At 39.0% G+C, this 19,032-nt stretch overlaps 1 protein-coding gene and 1 long non-coding RNA gene across 2 annotated transcripts; one reads left to right on the forward strand and one right to left on the reverse strand.

Annotated features, from left to right (window-relative positions):
• Positions 1-7,894: 7,894 nt before the first annotated feature.
• On the reverse strand, positions 7,895-13,088 carry LOC140929714 (uncharacterized). Its single transcript, XR_012164776.1, has 3 exons — positions 12,465-13,088; positions 10,704-10,793; positions 7,895-8,073 (listed from the first exon to the last, which is right to left on the reverse strand). It is a non-coding gene; the product is annotated as an uncharacterized lncRNA (long non-coding RNA).
• Positions 13,089-16,611: 3,523 nt separating this feature from the next.
• On the forward strand, positions 16,612-17,007 carry LOC140932263 (uncharacterized). Its single transcript, XM_073381885.1, has one exon. The coding sequence runs from the start codon at positions 16,612-16,614 to the stop codon at positions 17,005-17,007; it is 396 nt and encodes a 131-aa protein (XP_073237986.1).
• Positions 17,008-19,032: the final 2,025 nt, after the last annotated feature.

Genomic DNA, 19,032 nt, shown 5'->3' on the forward strand with positions numbered 1-19,032 from the left:
CCCATGGGCCAAGTCTTTAAGTGATTTGTGATGTTAATATTTTAAAAAATTTGTAGCTGCATGGAAATTCATTAAACCTCCCTGGAATGTCAGTTGTTGGTCATTCACGGGTAATAGTGCACTGTTACCCTCTGATGTGAATGATTTTTGCGATGTTGCCTGCTTAGAGAATATTGGCACCAAAAAGTTTCATTGTTAGATGTCAGGTGACATTGAAATAACCAATGAGTGTGCACATGGTTGGAAAGAAATTTCCAGCTATAATAACAATGTTTCTTAATATATCATTGTTGTTGGAGAGAAAATGGAATAGACTGGATTCAAGTAAATAAAATTTTGGCATTAGCTACAACGTAAAAACAACCTAAAAGCTTTTATTTTAGCTGATTCCCATATTCACTAATTTGGGAAAGTGCAGGTTCTTGCAGGTTTCTATACTATTGTAGTTCATTTAGTTTAGTTGTTCTCAAATGTCCCCCTATCTTACTTACCATATTTATTTGTCTTGTCATCCTACTCTTAAAGAAGACAGGTTGCTGGACAAACAAGAGGGTTCCCGGTCCCCCGAGGCATTTTTGAAGATCTTTACAAGATCTCGCCCCGTATTAGCCGCTCAAAAGGGCGGGGGTATCATGAAGGGACCACCTTCACTCGTGTCGCCGGGCTAAGAAAAAAAGATAACAGCAGTACCTTTTAAAACTCCTTGGCTGTTCTTCAACTGGGCTGTTTCTTAATACAGTTACCATGGTACAGCCTGACAAACACGTACTCCATCAATTTAAGTTAGCTCTTTAAATAGAGAAGGCCACACCAAATAACTACTTCATCTTTTCTGTCACACAGGCTGAAAACAGAGTAACAAAGCTATTAGTTGTCCATGACCACAAGATATAATGATGTTTCACTTGTTATGCATGACCACTAAGGTCCTCAGTCACGTAGACCGATTACAGCATAACAGTCCTTTCATCTGTTATGCATGACCAGTAAGGTCCTCGGTCAGCTAGACCAATTACAGCATAACATTCCTTTCATCTGTTATGCATGACCACTACGGTCCTCAGTCACCTAGACCGATTACAGCACAACAGTCGTTTCATTTGTTATGCATGACCACTAAGGTCCTCAGTCACCTAGACCGATTACAGCATAACGGTCCTTCACTAATTTGTTATGCATGACCACTGAGGTCCTCGGTCACCTAGACCGATTACAGCACAACAGCCATTTCATTTGTTATGCATGACCACTAAGGTCTTCGGTCACCTAGACCAATTACAGCATAACAGTCCTTTTATTGTTATGCATGACCACTAAGGTCCTCAGTCACCTAGAACGATTACAGCAAAACAGGCATCAGCCCTTCATTTGAAATGAAACATCACCACATCATTGGTTATTGTCAGGGTAATTATGAGTTAGCCAGATGGAGTATTTGAAAAACACATAGATCAGACACTTATGATCCAACAATTCAGCATTGTCTCAATGATGACTTTGTGATTGAGCCCACTCTACGAGTCTGAGAAAGGTTTCCTCCCTATATGCTGGTGCTAACACCCTTCTCTGCCGACACTGAGTTGCTAAGACATGCAGTCTCTCAATCTCCACTGCTCTAGCTCTTGTAGTTGGAGTGTCCACAGGTCTGAATCTGTCATTGTTTATCAGTACATCTTCATGAAAAGCAAAATCAGGATCTCTTCCTTCCCCACCAGCTGATTTTGCTCTTGACAATGCCACAAATAGAGCTCCTGGGTTTCTGGCTTCAAAGCCATGGTCCCCGGGGTGAACCACTACATACCTGAATGCTTCTCCGGCACCCACAGTCATCCCTTGGCATTTGTGGATTGTTGTTCCCCATGCCAGTCGCAATAGAACCTGCAGACGCTTGCATCGGCATGTGCATTCAGTGGAACGACTTACTGGTACAATTGGCACAACTGTCGGATCTTCATTAATGTACGGTGGCCCCCTATATCCTGGAAACCTCACCAGAACCACATCAGGTACTGGAGCAGGATCATCAGTAGGTCTGCGGCCATCTTTATACACAATGTCTACGACTGTGCCTACTGCCCCATTGTACAAACCCCAGTCAGCCTTTAAGTTAACTACCAGCATTACTTTGCTGTCACGGCAAAGATACAGTAGAGGTAACAATCGCCCCGCCTTATTACTGTCAGCATCCACTGCATGTCTGTCATTGTGAACTGCCTTGATCTTTGCTACTGGGTGGTTTGGCTGTCTGTTACACTCAAGCAGCTTTGTTTTATTACGCTGCCATTCAAGACGGTGCGTGGGAAATACGTACAGACCTTGCTCATCCATCCTAGCAAGGAGTTCCGGGCCATGCGACATGCGGAGATTGTGCCATTGAAACTGTTGTAGCCAATGGATTTGCTGGGGTGTTGTCGTATAATTCCTTAGTGACATCAGCACATCTCTCAGCTGTTGCGCAGATTCATTCTGCCGTATAATCTGAGTAAGCTCAACAGCACTATCAAACATTGTCCAAACCAAGCGACCATGGTTAGATGGTGCACTACGGCAATCTGAGATATACACGGATATACACATCATCTCCCATAAACACTGCAACAGGAATCCCTCCCCATAACTCATCTGCATTGGCTCCTTTGTTGATTACATAACGTGCATGCTGTTCCATCCAGCCCATTGTTGTGCGTCCAAACATTGATCGTTCATCACCAACCAGAACTTTCAGATTTTCGCACTTTTTTTGAATTTTCTCTAGTAAGGGACCTGTAGGTACAGTCAACTCATTGCAAGACCTTCCACCTGTTCGTACTCCAAGAAAGCTATGAGCTGTACTGCCTTGAACGAGATAGGCAGCATTCCCTGTTGGAGTTATCACCTGTATTGCATCATTGGCTTCAAAAACTTGCCGCACTAACCTCTGGAGACACTTTATGACATAAGACTTTCCTGTACCAGCAGTTCCAGAGACAACAAGCCGCAGTGGATGGTAATATTCAGTGTTTTCAACAAAGTTGAACAGGGTGTGCACCACAAGCCCCACTATGGCTTTCTGATTCTCATTTAGAGACAACGGACACACCTGAGGTAAATCAAGGTCTCTACTTCCTGTCTCCCGTTCCTCATCTGCTTTAATGCTTTCTTGAAGCCATTTTGTTGGGTCTTTTCCTTCAGGAAGAATGATACGAGTGCTGCTCCAGTCATAGTCCTCCCCACCATCATCATAATCAAGGTCCTTCTCTACACCCTCATATATTTGGTTCTGCCCTGCATATACATCCACCCAGTTTGGCTGTTCTTCTGCTTCAACAGCATCATCTTTCTCATCCTCTTCAAACACTGGTTCTTGTGGGTGGTCTGCAAAACGCCGTGCCTTAGCAACTTGGGCCTTCACAAATGTTGGACAGTGGTCACTTGTAAAAAAGTCCTTAAAGCGATCAATCCAAGATTCAGCATCCCCCTTCACTTCTTGGATGTCAAACCAACTTGGCCAGTGTAACAGGAGCATGGTCCTACAGTAGTCTTCATTCAATGGCCATGTTACATGCGTAGAACCACCACTTACAACAGGGACATTACCGTTCTTCGATGCAAAGTGGTACCAAGAACAGTGATCATCTTGCGGTCATGCAAGGTACTTATCCAGTGGGGTGCTGCGAGTTGCAGTTTCACCATCACGTTCAAGTCTCCTTGACCCTGACATTGACAAGTAGGTAAATGGACGGCTACATCGCCAAAGTGCTAGCCCACTCAGTTCAAAGGATGCCTCCGGTCCACTGATATCTCGTCTTCCTACCGTCTTTATCAGCATCTTAGCACACATTGACTTGCCTGTCACTTGGTCTGCATCACCTGCATCAACAGCATTCACCATATCCTTAAAGAGATCAGAAGTTGTACCAGTGGGTTCGCTATCTTTGCAAGCATATCCACAAACATAGTCAATTATGGCAATGATATCATCTGTACTCGGATTATCTGGAGGAGAATTGGAAAGAATCAAGCTTACATCCCCATTTGCTCTCCATGATTGTAGCTGATAATGAGAATGCTGAACCACACGTGGATGGTCACGTGGCATCTCTAGGCGGGGTGCTCCATTATGATCTTCCACAATTTCCGGACTACCATGAATTTTTTTTCCCTGGGCAGAACTCGCTTCCAAACTCCATCCGACATACACGTTCTCTCGGCTGCAATCCTTGCTCCGGATGGCGAGGAGTTCTCAAGGAGTAATCAGAGCAACTGTGGAGTCCAACCCGGTTTACTAAAAGCAAATGATCCTCCAGTATTGCATCTTGTGTTGCAGCTATTTGCATTAGCATCTTAACTAACGGATCCCTATCATCTGATATGGGCTAAGCCGTTCCCTCAGGTGGTGGCCAGAGGTCTTTTCTCGGCTGCCGTTCTTCGTCATTGCCAGCTGGATGTAATGCTGTCATGGCAAAGGTTTGATCCGCCTACTGACTAAGTCTAGCTACATACTCTTCCTCTTCGCAACCATCTTCACGAGCTTCATGCAATAGCTTATGCGGTTGCCTGTCTTCCCTCCAGCTGAGTTGGTGCCAATGAATTTGACCGCGGGACTTGGCAAACTCATAGCGGTACCAATAATAAGAGACACCGAATACTGGCTTCAGTACCTTCTCATGGTATGCTTGGGTGCGTAGGTCAAAGTAACTCACCACTACACGAGTATTTTCTTGTACTGCCTTGAAGCGGGCATTACTATCTTCAGCAAGGTTGACTTCTTTTCCTTTGGTCTGCAAGATGTACTCTTCAAGTAGTCTTCTAAGAGGAGGAAAGTAAAACTCGGCACAGCTTGCAGTCATGAAAAACGAACGTAACCCATGCTTCTCATTGACCATGAACTCAACCAATGCACGAAGCTCTCTACGTCTCTGGTGCCAATACTGAGCTGTACCACGTAGATTTGCACCAAAATACAACAGCTTGTCGGTGAAAGTGTCGCCTCTCGCAAGTCGCTCTTGCAGGTCTGCAACAGTTATTTGTGGGTCACCAAGTTGCTGGTCAACAAAGAACCGTCTCTGTTCCAGGGCACGCTTCCTCATGATCATATTGTGGACGACAAACTTCCAGACTTTATGCCTCGCAAACCTTCCGTCTTGGTACCACAGCAGGTGCTCTGCCCAGTCATGCAGTGTGGGACACGTCAAAGGACGGTTTATGTGGAAATCACCCTTTCCATAGGGAAACAAGCAAGGAAATGCCATGGTAAAAAAATAGGGAATGGTAAACTCCGATGCTGGTGTTGTGCTCGTGGTCGGCCACGGGATCACTGGTCGTTGCACATTTCGTTGTGTTTCTCCAGCTTCACCTTCCCTAGCTTCAGAAACAAATTCATTTATGGCTGCTTCTACTTGTGCTTGCACATTCACTCCCGGCTCAGGAAGAATAATTCCAGAGACTGTTGAGTCATCAGTACTGTCTGTTTCCTCAACATCCAATTGTTGTGGTGCAGGGCCTTGGTCGTTTATGCGTTCTGTCTCAGAGAACTCAACAGTCCTCAAATTGGGCAACTCACCATCTTCTGGTAAATTCTCTATGCGAGTGCCATCAATAACAACATCACCGTAAGCAGAATTGTTGTCCTTGAGCCAACGAAGGGCTCCTTCAACATGGTGTCTTCTAACCCTGAAGTCCTTATGGGTATCATCTTTTCCTTGTCTTCTCACGCGTATGATATCCACCTCTGCTGGTAGGCATGGAAGAATAGTGGCCGGTTCTTGCACAGCCTGTGGGAAAGCAATGCAATGTCCCTTTGAGGCGATACCTCCATGCTTCAGCAGGTGCACATGCACAGTGGGTGCTAGCCTGGCTATCAGCATCTGTTCAGCATCTGACATGTTAGACAAAATCTCAGGAACAGCCATTGGATCCATGTTATTCTCACCTGACCAAACTTTTGGCACCTTCTTATCTCTTCTGCAGCGAGTACACATGTTTCTCGTGCCCTTGCACTCCAGTCGCCTTTCCTTGCAGACCTCACAAAAAAAGAATGCATAAGTCATCTGCTCCACCTCAAATGCACGAATAGCTCTGTAGGCATTATCTTCTTGCTGACTTGACCCTGCTGGTGGAGGAAGTGGTAGATCTCCAACAACTTCACGCAACCTTTTCTCTTGTTCTGATATTCTTCTTTGGTTTCGCCGCTGTCTTTTTCTTCTGTCATCCTCCGTTTCCACTTCACCAGGCTTTGCAAACTCATAGTCCACACCAACTGTCCTTGCTCTAGCAATTAGGCGGTCATCTTCTAAGTGGCTACTACTATTTACTTCTGGAAGAGGTTGCTGTGTTTCCTGCACGTTGCTTGCTCCCTCATATTGGGCAATTTTCTACTGCAGGAGTGTGTCGTTCCAACTCTTCTCCTAGTAAATGAATTATTTGTATTAACCAACTACACAATTCATATAAGCTATGGGGCTAGTGGATTCTATTTTTTATCTTGCCTGAGGGATAATAGAGTTGTGATTCTTGGGCTAACAGATGCAAGCTACAGCCTTCCCGAAGGACAAGCACAAAACTGACCTCCTTTTCTTCGCACCCTAGTACTGCATGCTTGTATAACTGTACAAGAATTACTATTATAAAGCTGTATCTGTGGAAGTGTTCTCAAAACCTGATTTCAAATAGAAAATACACAATATTTCTACTTTTGAAACTTCGGATAATACAACCTTGACAAACATTTTCTAAGTGCTGATATTTCATAAATCAGTCATCAAATATAATGGGAGTGACCCAACCAATGAACTCATTATTATAATCCAAAAAATAATCATCTCTATGAGATTTCAATGTATTTTAACTTTGTTCTAGTCAAAGTAATACAACCCTAAGGTAAGTTTTCCCATAATAATAATGTACGATCAAATACAAACAGAACAAAAATCCTACAATCCAGTCATGGAGAATTAAGTACAGACATGATGACTTGTCATGTTTACCACAACAACAACACTTGAATTACACGACAAAAGGTCTAATCAATGAATTATACAGTGTTTTTGTTACAAATAAATATGATGAATTCTGGGACTCATCTTTTGAAAAATCATGAGTCCCAGTCCAGAACCAATGAGTCCCAGTTAAAAAAAATGAGTCCAAAATGGCAAATGTTTGGGCCTTTATGTACCAGCCGCAGACAGTTAATCTGAAGACACACTCCAAAACTCTGTATTATAGTATACTGAAATTAAAATATAGTTCTTCTATTTTAAAGCAGACGTCAACAAAGGCTAAAACAAATATGCATCACTAAACAACAACCATAACTGCCACAGAAATTACACGTACGGGATATTTCTACAAATACACACGTTCAGATCGATATATCCATGAATTATTTTATGTCTTTGGCGATTTTTATGCGTCAGGAACATAGATAGAATGCAGAGGTAACAAAATCACTGATTATATAGCTGCTCTTTTGAGTCCATGTAAAAAATATATATATGAAAGTTTTAACATTCTTATTTGTTACACACACACGCCCATCCACACCTTTATTAATTTCAAAATCTTGGTTACAAAAATGAAAAAAAACAACCCACAATGAATAAATAAATAAAAATAATCAGGTAAATTCATAAAATAAAATATTGAGAAAAAAAAGTGTTACAAGAAAACGGAAAGATTACTTAGGTAAGACAACAGAGCATAATTAATTACACCAAAAAGGGGGAAGTTTTAAAAGTATACATGCTTCCCACCAACAAATTGTGGCACTCAATTAGTTCTGATAAATTTTTATTGTTTATTAGCCCAATCACAGTTTTTCATTCTCTGATAAATTTGCATTATATTTCTTTCTTTTTGCATTATGTTTCCTTGTTTTTGCATTGTGTTTACTAAAAAGTAAACTGCTCTAAGCCAATCAAATTCACAGAGAAATTTTTTCATGTATATTATTAACTTTCATAATAAAATACCATCTACCATAAACAACTACCGGTATATCAGTACCTGCTGAATGACTTTGCTCTTGTTCACCTGGCAGAGAGCTTTCCATGCTACATTCAAGTTGGAGGACTTCACTTTCATGTTCTTCTATGGCTAAGAAGATAAGATATAATCTTAATAAGTTGGGCAAGCAGATTGTGACACCTGAGGCTGATTGGTTCTTATATAATTCTATTGTTCAGTGTTATCCAGAAGTTTTAGAGTAGCCAGCTCCCAAAGCAAAGAAACTGGTGCCTGACACCAAGCACTGATAAAGTGAGAGTACTGTATCTAAGGGAGGGGTTTGGGGGCATTAAGCCCAGAGATCTGAGAAGTTTTGCTCGTGATTTACAAGCTTTTCCAGAGTTCTCCCAAGAACCAAGTGAGTTATCATGCTGGTAAATCCATAGAAAATGTGGTCTTTTACTTTTATAAAATAACTTTAAAGCATGTTTCAGTTTACTATGAGATTACCAGCTCAATAAACTATTGGTTTTTAACCAATTAGAATGCATGTACTATCTTAGTTATTTTCTAATTAAAAATATTATCTGGCAATGTTTCATCAAAAATCATTCAGTAAATAATATATCGATAATACCATTGGCAAAAGGCAAATTGTCATACACCAAAGAGCTTTTTGTACGACAAGTTATTGTTTTTGTTTCTTTTAGAACCTTCTGAAAAATTCAAGATAAAAGGTACAGACAGTTTTTTTTTACTGTTTTGAGTCATAAGAGTAGCCAGCGAAAGCACCAGTCGCCTGCGCTTCTGGAGAACACTGATTGTTCACAGGTTTTCATTCTCTGAGAAATTTGCACTTTATTTCCTTATTTTTGCATTATGTTTCCTTGTTTTTGTACTGTGTTTACTATAAACTGCACTGCTCTAAGCCAATCTGATTCAAGAAATTTTTCCACATATATTATTAAGTTTTATAGTAAAATTCATTACCTGACGAGGGAATTCAATGTTAAATTGCACACGAAAACCGATATCGGTTTTCAAGTGCAATTTAACATGGAATTCATGAGTCAGGTAATGGATTTTCCTTGAATCGCATAATCAAATAAAAATCAGAAAAAAAAAGAAAACACCAATAATATTGTTTGTTTTTATCCTGACCGCGCGCCCCAGAAAGCCATTTCAAAGTCAAATGTGAAACCTGTCATTGCATTAGCGAATAGGAAGCAACGTCAGTCATACACGTTTGAACCTTTGACAACTTTTTTTTGTACCTTGTGCTTGTTTTTACATTTGTTTTCAAACTTTTTTACACATGAACAAGCTTCACACTAATTGTAAGGATAAATAGAGGTATTTCACTGAATTTACAAGCCGGTTATCTATAACATCCTTTTTCAAATTGGTCATTTGCTCGCGAAGGAAAATAATTTACACCTTTTACCTCTTCGGTAGCAAAACTGAAAGAAATGAAGTGTCCAAGGCAAACCACTGAAAGTTTAACGTTGCAATTGATATAAGGTAAGTACCTTGAAATGTTTTAAAAATGCTGTTCAAGTTCAGCTCTGTTTTGTACTTTTCTAAGTACCACGATTCAGGATGAATGCAAGTGGCGTACTCTTTTTCGTGTTTTCAGGGACAATGTGATCTTTGAAGGTATTTATTTCTTCTTCTGTATATGTGACAATTGACCCTGGCACTTCCTCCATTGTCGCTTCTCCGTTTTGTTTGTTTGAATTTGGCTTGCCATTTTCTGTGCTGTGTTCACAGGATTTTCTTGTTTTCTCATTGTCGCTAGCGAAAGGGGTTTTTTATACCTCTCCAAGAATTGGTAGTTTTAGTTCAAAACAAGGAAGAACCTCCGGATCACTTTAAAAAATGCTTTTGTTTGTTTTTAACTAGTTATTTATTTAGTCACTCACAAAACCTTATACAACATAAACAAAAGGTGTTAATTAAATTATAAAATTAATGTGACAAGGAAGTCTAATGAAGCTTGAAGCTTATATTAATAGGCTTCCTTCAACTACCTAGAGAACTAAATTCACGGCTGAGTGCAGAGTGAGCAAGATCAGAAAATTAAGCGACAGATCGGCTATCAGTGAGATAATTCTTTAAATTTTTTTAACAACAAATATAGAAGGAGAGCTAATTAGTGAAACAGGCAACGAATTCCAGATTTTAGGTCCTCGGTAAAGGATGCTGAATTGCTTTATATTTGATCTACAAAAATGAGTTCTATATGAGAGGCCAGTCGAATTTTGGTATTGATGGACTTGATTACTACTTAAGAACAAGTCACGAAAGCTACTAGGCAAAAGATGACGGTGATAAGAATACATAAAAGTAGTGACAGAAAATGAATTAATACTAAATATGTCAAGGACTTTAAGCTGGCTAAACAAAGGGGCGGTATTTGCTAGATAGTGAGCTTTTGTTATGAGCCGCACTAGACGCTTTTGCAAAAGGTAAATACAGTTCAGGTTGGAACAGTAGGTGGAGGACCAGGCGACATTACAGTATGTTAAGAAAGGATATACAAAAGGTGACAATGATTTTGAAAACATTTTAAAATGACATTGTAGAAAACCTTTTTTGCAGTTGTTGTGTTACAATTTGACGATAGTTGTTACGTAGATGCGAAAAAACATCCCTTAGCCTCGTTTTCAACTCGCAATTCCACACTGAATACCTCTCTTCGTTAACCAATCAGAATGCGTGATTTTACTCAATTGTGCAATTCTATAATAAATACCATCTACCATGAACTATATCAGTACCTGCTGAGTGACTTTGCTCTTGTTCACCAAGCAGAGAACATTCCATGCTACATTCATCCTGGAGGACCTGACTTTCATGTTCTTCCATGGCTAAGAAGATAAAATAAAATCTTTAGTTGGGCAAGAATTTTCCGTCACCCCTACATACACCTAATGTTCAAAGAAAACATGTCAGAACAATACTGAGCCAAAAGTTGTGATTTCTGGTTTAACTCTTATGGGGAATTGTTTTTAAAAATAAACGAGCTGAGCTTGACAATATTCCTGGAAATATTATTTACTACACTGTACCCTCCAATGAATGAATAACTTGATAACCACACTCAAAACTGGTTTATAATATTTCCCCATCTCTCAACACAAGGAGTTTTTGAGCATTTATGATCACATAATTTTTTGTCTTAATTTGGCTATTACTGCAAAGTACAATGTCTTCAATACAGTAAAAACCTAGCTGTGACTAAGAACCTGGTTTTTAGGAACCTGTTAGGCTAAACTTGCAGTTATAATTAGGCCCCCTCTATACAAGAACCTGTTTAGCCCAATATTTGACACACATCTTTATTTTCTCAAATCTATAAAAAAAATTCTATACACCTGGAAAATATTCAGGTGAACCTCTTTGGGAGACATAAGCTGCAATGTTTTTTTCCCTTCAGAAAATAAGAACCTTTTCATTTTAGAGAAATAGACAAATTTTTTGCCAATAACTATTTTTGTAAGAACGTACCTGTTAATGCAATGGGAAAATCCAGGTTCTTACCCACGAGTTTTTACTGTCTTTTGACCGGTCCGAGCTAAAATTTGTTTGGCAGGTAATAATTTATTTTGACCGGTTAGTAACTAGACATGACCGAGCTAAAATTTGTTTGGCAGGTAATAATTTATTTTGACCGGTTAGTAACTAGACATGACCGAGCTTAAATTTGTTTGGCCTTTCAACATTCAAAAATAATTTCTAACCCTGGCTGCCGGCTGCCGTCCTTATTTACATAGATCTCCATATATATTCTTAAACACTCGAAGATAGGTATCTACGAAATGGAAAAGCCTAGATTTATAGTAAAATAATAAAAGTTATTTCAATTACAAAAGGGAGAATAGATCCTTCAAATTCTGTTTACCTTGAATAAAACAAATAGAGGTAAGCTTGAACAATCTGCACCAAAACGCTCTTTCAACAGACATTGAAAATCTTCAAATTCAAGGTGCTCTCTGCTCTCTTTTCAGAAAACATAACAACGCTTTCACAGACCGTATAATTTACAATCCTCTAACACTGAATCATTTTAACTTGTCACAGAGGCCAGAGTCGCCTAAAATTTACATAAGGAGTTATCATTCATTCAGCGATGCATCGGACACATGGCAATGGTTATAACTTTCGATAAAATTTCATTTTACAATTTAAGATTACCTTATTTTCCGCGCCAGAAACAACGAAAATACACCGAGGAGCACGAATTATAAGGTTACTCTATAATTTTATCTTGGACGCGACTGTCTTGTTAAAGTGAAATTTCAATCATGTCATTTCTCTGCAACGAACTTGGAGGACACAGGTCAACTTCAATATAATAGATGATAAAAGGTATCAACTCTAGACTGCGTGACAACAAATGACGTGTGGTGATTGGTCCAAAAAAACTGATGCAATTACAAAGAGGTTATTGATTAACAAACAAAACAAAAGCTACCTCTGTTTTCGTAAAATCCCCGATTCATATAACAGAAAGCTAACCTCGGCAAAAATTCGCTCACCTTCTCCTCCGTCTCGTTCGTTTTCGTTTATACGACGCCTGTTTTCCCTTGCTGTCTCTCGCTCCCTTCTTCGCCGCTCGTCGCTTATTAGGTGTCTATTTTCTCTTGCTCTCTCTCGTTCATTCTCCAGTTGCTCTTCAGTGAAATTTTGTCGCCTTTCCCTTTCTCTTTCTTGCGCTTTTCCCCGTTGTTCGTCAGTAAAATTTTGCCTCCTTTCTCAGTTTCTCTCTTGCTCTCTCTCGCGTTGCTCCTCAGTAAAATGTTTCCTCCTTTCTCTGTCCCTTTCCTGTTCTCTCTCCCGTTGCTCATCAGTAAAATTGCGCCTCCTTTCTCTATTCCTTTCCTGCTCTTTCTCCCGTTGCTCGTCAGTAAAATTGCGCCTCCTTTCTCTGTTTCTTTCTTGCTCCCTCTCCCGTTGCTCGTCAGAGCAGTTTCGCCTCCTTTCTCTAGCTCTCTGCCGCTCTCTCTCTCGTTGAGCTTGGCTTGCTTGCCGCCTACTTTCTCGTTTTCTCTGCCTCTCTTTATCTCTATACTCCAAACCAGAGGGCATAATAAATAAATAATGTAGAAAATACGGATGTATAAAAAATGTCAACCGACACGAAAAATTTCTTTTTGTTCTGAGTTGACTTTCCTGAACTTCTAAGTTGTTTATGCTTCACAAAACGCGGGTTGCCATTTGTTTTCGCGCCAAAAAACCCTCACAACAGACTACCCGAAATTTTGCGTTGGTATGCCTGTGGTGCGGACGGACAGTCGGTATACGGTCACGTGATTACCAAATTTTCTCGGATGGGTAGTTTACCACATTTTGTTACCCATGGTGCTCCGCTGCGCGCTTCGCGCGCGAGAGCTCCGCTATTAAAAATTTGTGGAAAAATAAAGAAACTTGAAATATTATCGGAACTGATTTGCAGTTGAGGTCAAAAGATGCAGCTGACAAAACAAAATTGTCTTTCTTCAACTATGTCCATGGAAACTCGTGAAGTTGCTGATTTATTTATTACTTAATTACAAACTGTTATCTGCAAAACTGGTTTGATGTTAAAATAGTCTGAAATTGTTGTAATTCACTCTATCAGTTTTATGTAGCACTGGTAACATCAACACTGTATACTGCCTACAAGTTCCCAGTCACGCATAAACATACAAAACTTTCTAGAGGAAACATGTAAATTTGCACACAAATGACCCCCACATGAATCTGTATATCTTGACAAGAAAACCAAATGACGATCAACCTTATTTTTATTCAAAGCTTCATGTGTACTGTATAAAAGTGATCAATCAATGCCTAGAATTAGGATTCCTCAGCATCAAAGCTTCGCACCTAACTGGAATATACCTTGATCACTTACTATGCACATGTAAATGTAGCAGCCAAACATTCTATTAAAAATTTGTGGAAAAATAAAGAAACTTGAAATATATTATTGGAACTGATTTGCAGGCTAGTTGAGGTCAAAAGATGCAGCTGAGTAAACAAAATTGCCTTTCTACAACTATGTCCATGGATGGAAACTCACGAAATTTGCTGATCTATTTACCACTTAAGTACAAACTGTTATCTGCAAAACTTGTTTGATTCCAAAATTGTCTGAAATTGTTGTGTATTAAAATTCATTCTATCAGTTTTATATAATGTAGCACTGCACATGACAAACCTTTCAAACGGCGATGTCATCCTTCGATCCTTTACGAAACAAATGAGACAAAACATGGCAATTACCTTGATAAGAATCTTCTATCCACGATCTATCTCTCGCTTGGAGTAAAATCGCCGAGTTTAGCGAAAATCAAACTGAAATCCTCTTAAAATATTGAGCGTCCGTTCACCTGACCGTTGAATTGAATGGATGCCCGCCTAAACATTTCAAACATGCGCGCGCAGTTTTGTAGTGTGCAAGGATTTATGGGAGTGACGTGTATATTTTCGTCTCCAAGCCCCGCGCTATCATTATGTCTTGGCGGGAAAGCAAAATTAATTACAATAACCTATAAAATGTTCTTACCTGGTTTTCCTCGGCCTCTGCATTTACTATCCTCTTAAATTTTTATCCTTCCTTAAAATGGGAGAAATAAAAACGGCATTCTTTGTCGTCCTCATACACTGTAACCATATCATGATCATCTCCATGATGGGCTCCTGTCTCCGTCTAGAAAATCATCTATATAAAAATGGACAGATTCAGAACAACGATCCTCGGTCCAATATGCGCCATTAAGAAATCGTTGTGACTCGAGACGACTTACCTGTGGGCTCTTCCTACCTTGCTTGTGTAAACTTGTTTGCCTCTAACCATGTCTTAAAACCCTTTATCGAAGCTCTCGATGATAAAGATAAAGCGGCCCGTACTCAGTGATTAGGAACTAATGCTTCCGACTAGACACTGATTAGATTAACATATATTCTTCAAATCGGTGTTGGTTCTAGTAGTCGAGCCATTTTGCGTTGTCATGGGGTCTAAACAGCTCTATTAGTATAGGCCAAGTCAGCCCTAAATAGGGCCAACTAGACTAAAACCTGAAATGTCTCTATTTTTTGAGTAGAAATGGCTCTTGTGAAAGGGGCCGATACGCATCACATGGCTGAAACAATTTCTCCTGTGGGCCAAAACGGTTTTCGATGGGGCTGCAATGGTCTTTATTGGAGTCGATTTAGACCAAATTGACAAAATGGCTCCACGAAGGGTCAAATCAGCTCCAGGGCCTATAGAGCTGAATCAGCACTTTGGGGCTAAAACAGATCTTTTGGTTTTAGAGTGTATCATTGCGGTAATGATATTTATTGCCTTATGCAATGTACATGCTAGATCAACTAAATGAAAAGGTTTTATTATGTCCAAAAGCAGCTATCTTAGTATTTCAATTGCTTCTGGTGGGTGCCTTGATCAGATCACCAAAAAACTAATAGTCATAGACCTGTTGTGCTTGTAGACTTTGTTTTCTCAATGTGTAAAATTTTGATGCTCTCAAGAGGTATCATGTGATGTGTTTTCTCAAATTTAATGCACATCTTTAAAATTTGAAAGAAACAGTTCTGTTCTCCAAGTATTATCAAATGACTTATATTAAGGCAACAAAGCACACAAGCAAAAGAAGTCTTTACAAGGTACAAATGACTGTTTGGGTTCATTTAAGTAGCAACTCGATACTTATCTTCACCATTTGTTTTCCAGTGCATATCTGTGGCCAGTTCAAATTGAATGTCATTCATTTTTAGTGCAACTGTGTGTCCTAATGTCCCAATGTATCTTTTGCTATATTTTCAAATTTAAATAAAGTTGAAAGTCCTCCTTTCACACTAGTATGAATCTCCAACTCGCCTAAGTATTTCATCACCACATTGTTTAACAGCGACAGTGAATGTTTGAAACTCAGTACAATCTAACCGTAAATTAATGACCCAAGTCCATCACAGAAAGTTGGTGGGAAATTAAAGTAAAAATTATGTTCAAAACAATACAACTGGGAATTCTAAAATAATTTGTTGTCCAAAACTTTAAAAAATGTCACTCTTAGAGATGCTAAATTCCTGGATGGTGCCATTTTGCCGACCTTGAGCAGCTTGCATTAATATTTGCATGAATGTTATGTGATAAATATTATTTCATTGATGTTAAGCAGTTTGAACAAAATATTTTCAGTTACATCACATAATAATAACAGAAAAGTGAACCTTGAACCTTTAAGCCCCAATAATGACCTCCAATCAAGCAGAGGCCAAGAGATTACCAGTCGCTATTAAAGCTTCTTGATATTTCAGCGACCTCTGTATAGTGCTACTAGGAAAAATGTACACCTAAGAGCAGTTAAGGGAAATTTCATCACTGGGGCTTAAAGGGTGAAAAGCTAATATAACTACATGGCCATATTGTTACTAATAACAAAGTTATTGCAGCCTTTTTCTTCTTAATTCGACCCTACTATAACGGCTTAGTTACTTGAAAGTCCCCTTTCATGTAGTCATTATCCGTAATTCTTGTGGCCAAATTCTCTTATTCTAGTGGCAAGTATAACAGCATTTCAGTGTATCACTACAGCATTTGTACTTTGTGTTTCATTGTTTAGGGGGCACAACTTCAGAGAAGACTACAGAAAACTAAGAACACTTTCCTCGGTATTCCCCACGGCTAAGATTGTTGCCATGACAGCAACAGCAACAAAGGAATGTCAAACAAGTCTGAACATGAAAGATCCCAAACTTGTAATTACAAATCCTGACAGGCCTAACATCTTTTATGAAGTACAGCAAAGGCCATCCTATCTTAAACAAATTAACATTAACCAGTTTGAAGAAATTCTTTCACCCATAGCAGATGAACTCATTATTGCCAATATTAAAATGCCGGTCACTATTATTTACTCATCATTAGAAATGAGTGGAGTTGGGTATGCCTTTTTGGAGAGAAAGCTTGGGGATCACCAGTTCTACCCTACTGGGGCTCCCCAAATTCCTGAAAACAGGCTTTTTGCTCAATTTCACTCGCCACAGACAGACAAAATGAAACATGAACTTATTAGCAGCATTGTTTCAGAGTGATGCAAACAGAGAGTTATATTTGCTACAGTGGCATTTGGCATGGGGTTCGACTCTCCTTGTGTCGAAAGGATAATTCATTTTGGTGTGCCCTGAACTATGGAGAGTTTTTTTCAAGAAAGTGGGAGAGCTGGAAGAGATGGGAGGCCTGCCACATCAACTCTTAATTTACTTCAACAACGATATTGGTGCAAATGTTGAAGGAATGCAACCTGTTATGAGAGATTACTGTAAAAACCCTCAAAATGTCTGCAGAAGAAAAATTGTGCTTAGCCACTTTGGTTTTGGCATTCCAAGTGCTCGAGACAAACACAGCTGCTGTAACATATGTCGAACTGACTGTGAGTGCTCTGAATGTGTTGAGCTACATCAAGATGTTTTGGCCCTTGAAAACATTCACATCTCTGATAATGAATTTCTTCTTTCTGGAAAACAGGTGAAAGATATAAAATCAGAGCTTATAAAATACAAAGAAGAAATTGAGGCCAGCGATAACTATTTGAATTTAAGTATGTGTACAGGATTAACAATGACAGTAATTAATGATGTTTGTTCAACACTTCAAGAACTCTGTTCTGTTGACAGAATTATATTATATATAATTATATAATTATATAATATTATATATATATTTTGTTCTGATAATTTAACTGAGGGGGCCCATTCCTTATAAGCCAAGTGGCTTCCCTTGGGCTTCCTCACCATTAGCTTTAAATACTTAAATTTTCTTGTTTTTTGTACATTTTTTTTTATTATTATTTTATTTCATTTGCTATTCCAAAGTACAACAATTACAATTATAATCACAAAGCATACATGCACAAACTTACTACACACCTAAGCACAAGTGCAATTCCACAATTACACACAAGGTAATGCCTACTGTTATTTACAAGTGCTATTCAAAAAAGAAGAAACTAATCATTTTTTCAAAAGAAGAAAAACTACCTAGATTACAAAGTCCATTTGTCCATTAATTTTTGTAAATTCTTATTCTTAGTGAAAATATAATTTTCTATTTCATATTTACCGTTTATTCTAACTATAAAACTGTTTATGGTTGGGAGTAGTTCATTCCTTCTGCAACTCCATAAATATATTTTCCCTATAAGTATAAGATAATTAAGCAAGGGGCATTCAGAAGATAAAAGGCCGATCCAAATTTCCTTTAATGTTAGGTGAACTAGTTGTTTTCGCAACCCAAAATAATATGTTGAATCATATTATTTTGGGTTGTTTTTTTGTACATCCTAAAACTATAAATTGAACTGAACTGAATTCCATTTTAAAGTTCCTCTTTTTTAACGCAGTAGATGAGAAAAAAAATTCTACTTTTGTTATGACATGTGTACTTTACTTAGTCATCTGCATCAGACGATTCAGATTCTTCATTTTCAGGAACTACAGATTGACCTCTTGCAAGCTGTCTCTCGTGATTTTCCAAGCCAACGCAAGAATTCACCCAAGTCAATCTTCTCTCTTACACTCTTCAGCATAGCAGGGAATGAAGGATGAGGCTCATGCATTGGGTCGCATTTGAATGGCCTTAGCAACATCAGATCCCCCAGCATAATGCCTTCATCTCTATCAGCACTCTTTTTAGTGTGAGCAGTTAACGGTGGCTTGACATTTGGACTCTCATCATAGGCATGTAGGGATTCACTGACTCCAGTGACTGCCATTGAGCTACGAACCACAGCCTTCTCAGTTTTATTTGCCCCCATTGAAGTTATCAGATTTTTTGTGCTCTTGATGGTATGCTCCATTTCTAAATCATTTGGCATATTGACTCCAATTTTCCCTTTCTTATTGGTCCCTCTTCCCCAAATAACAGGTTCGGACACCTGGTGGATCAGCATGCACTTTACTGAAGTTAGGAGGTACATTCCTTCAATTGCATACTTTGACAATTTGTTATTGGCTTTGAAAACCCACCAAAGGTATTTCCAATTAATAACATTTCTATCTCCATCACCTTCATGAATTGTGTCATTCAGTTGCATAAGAACTATGAACAGTTCAATCAAA

This window comes from Porites lutea, chromosome 3 (genome assembly GCF_958299795.1).
Source record: "Porites lutea chromosome 3, jaPorLute2.1, whole genome shotgun sequence".
Lineage (NCBI taxonomy): Eukaryota > Metazoa > Cnidaria > Anthozoa > Scleractinia > Poritidae > Porites > Porites lutea.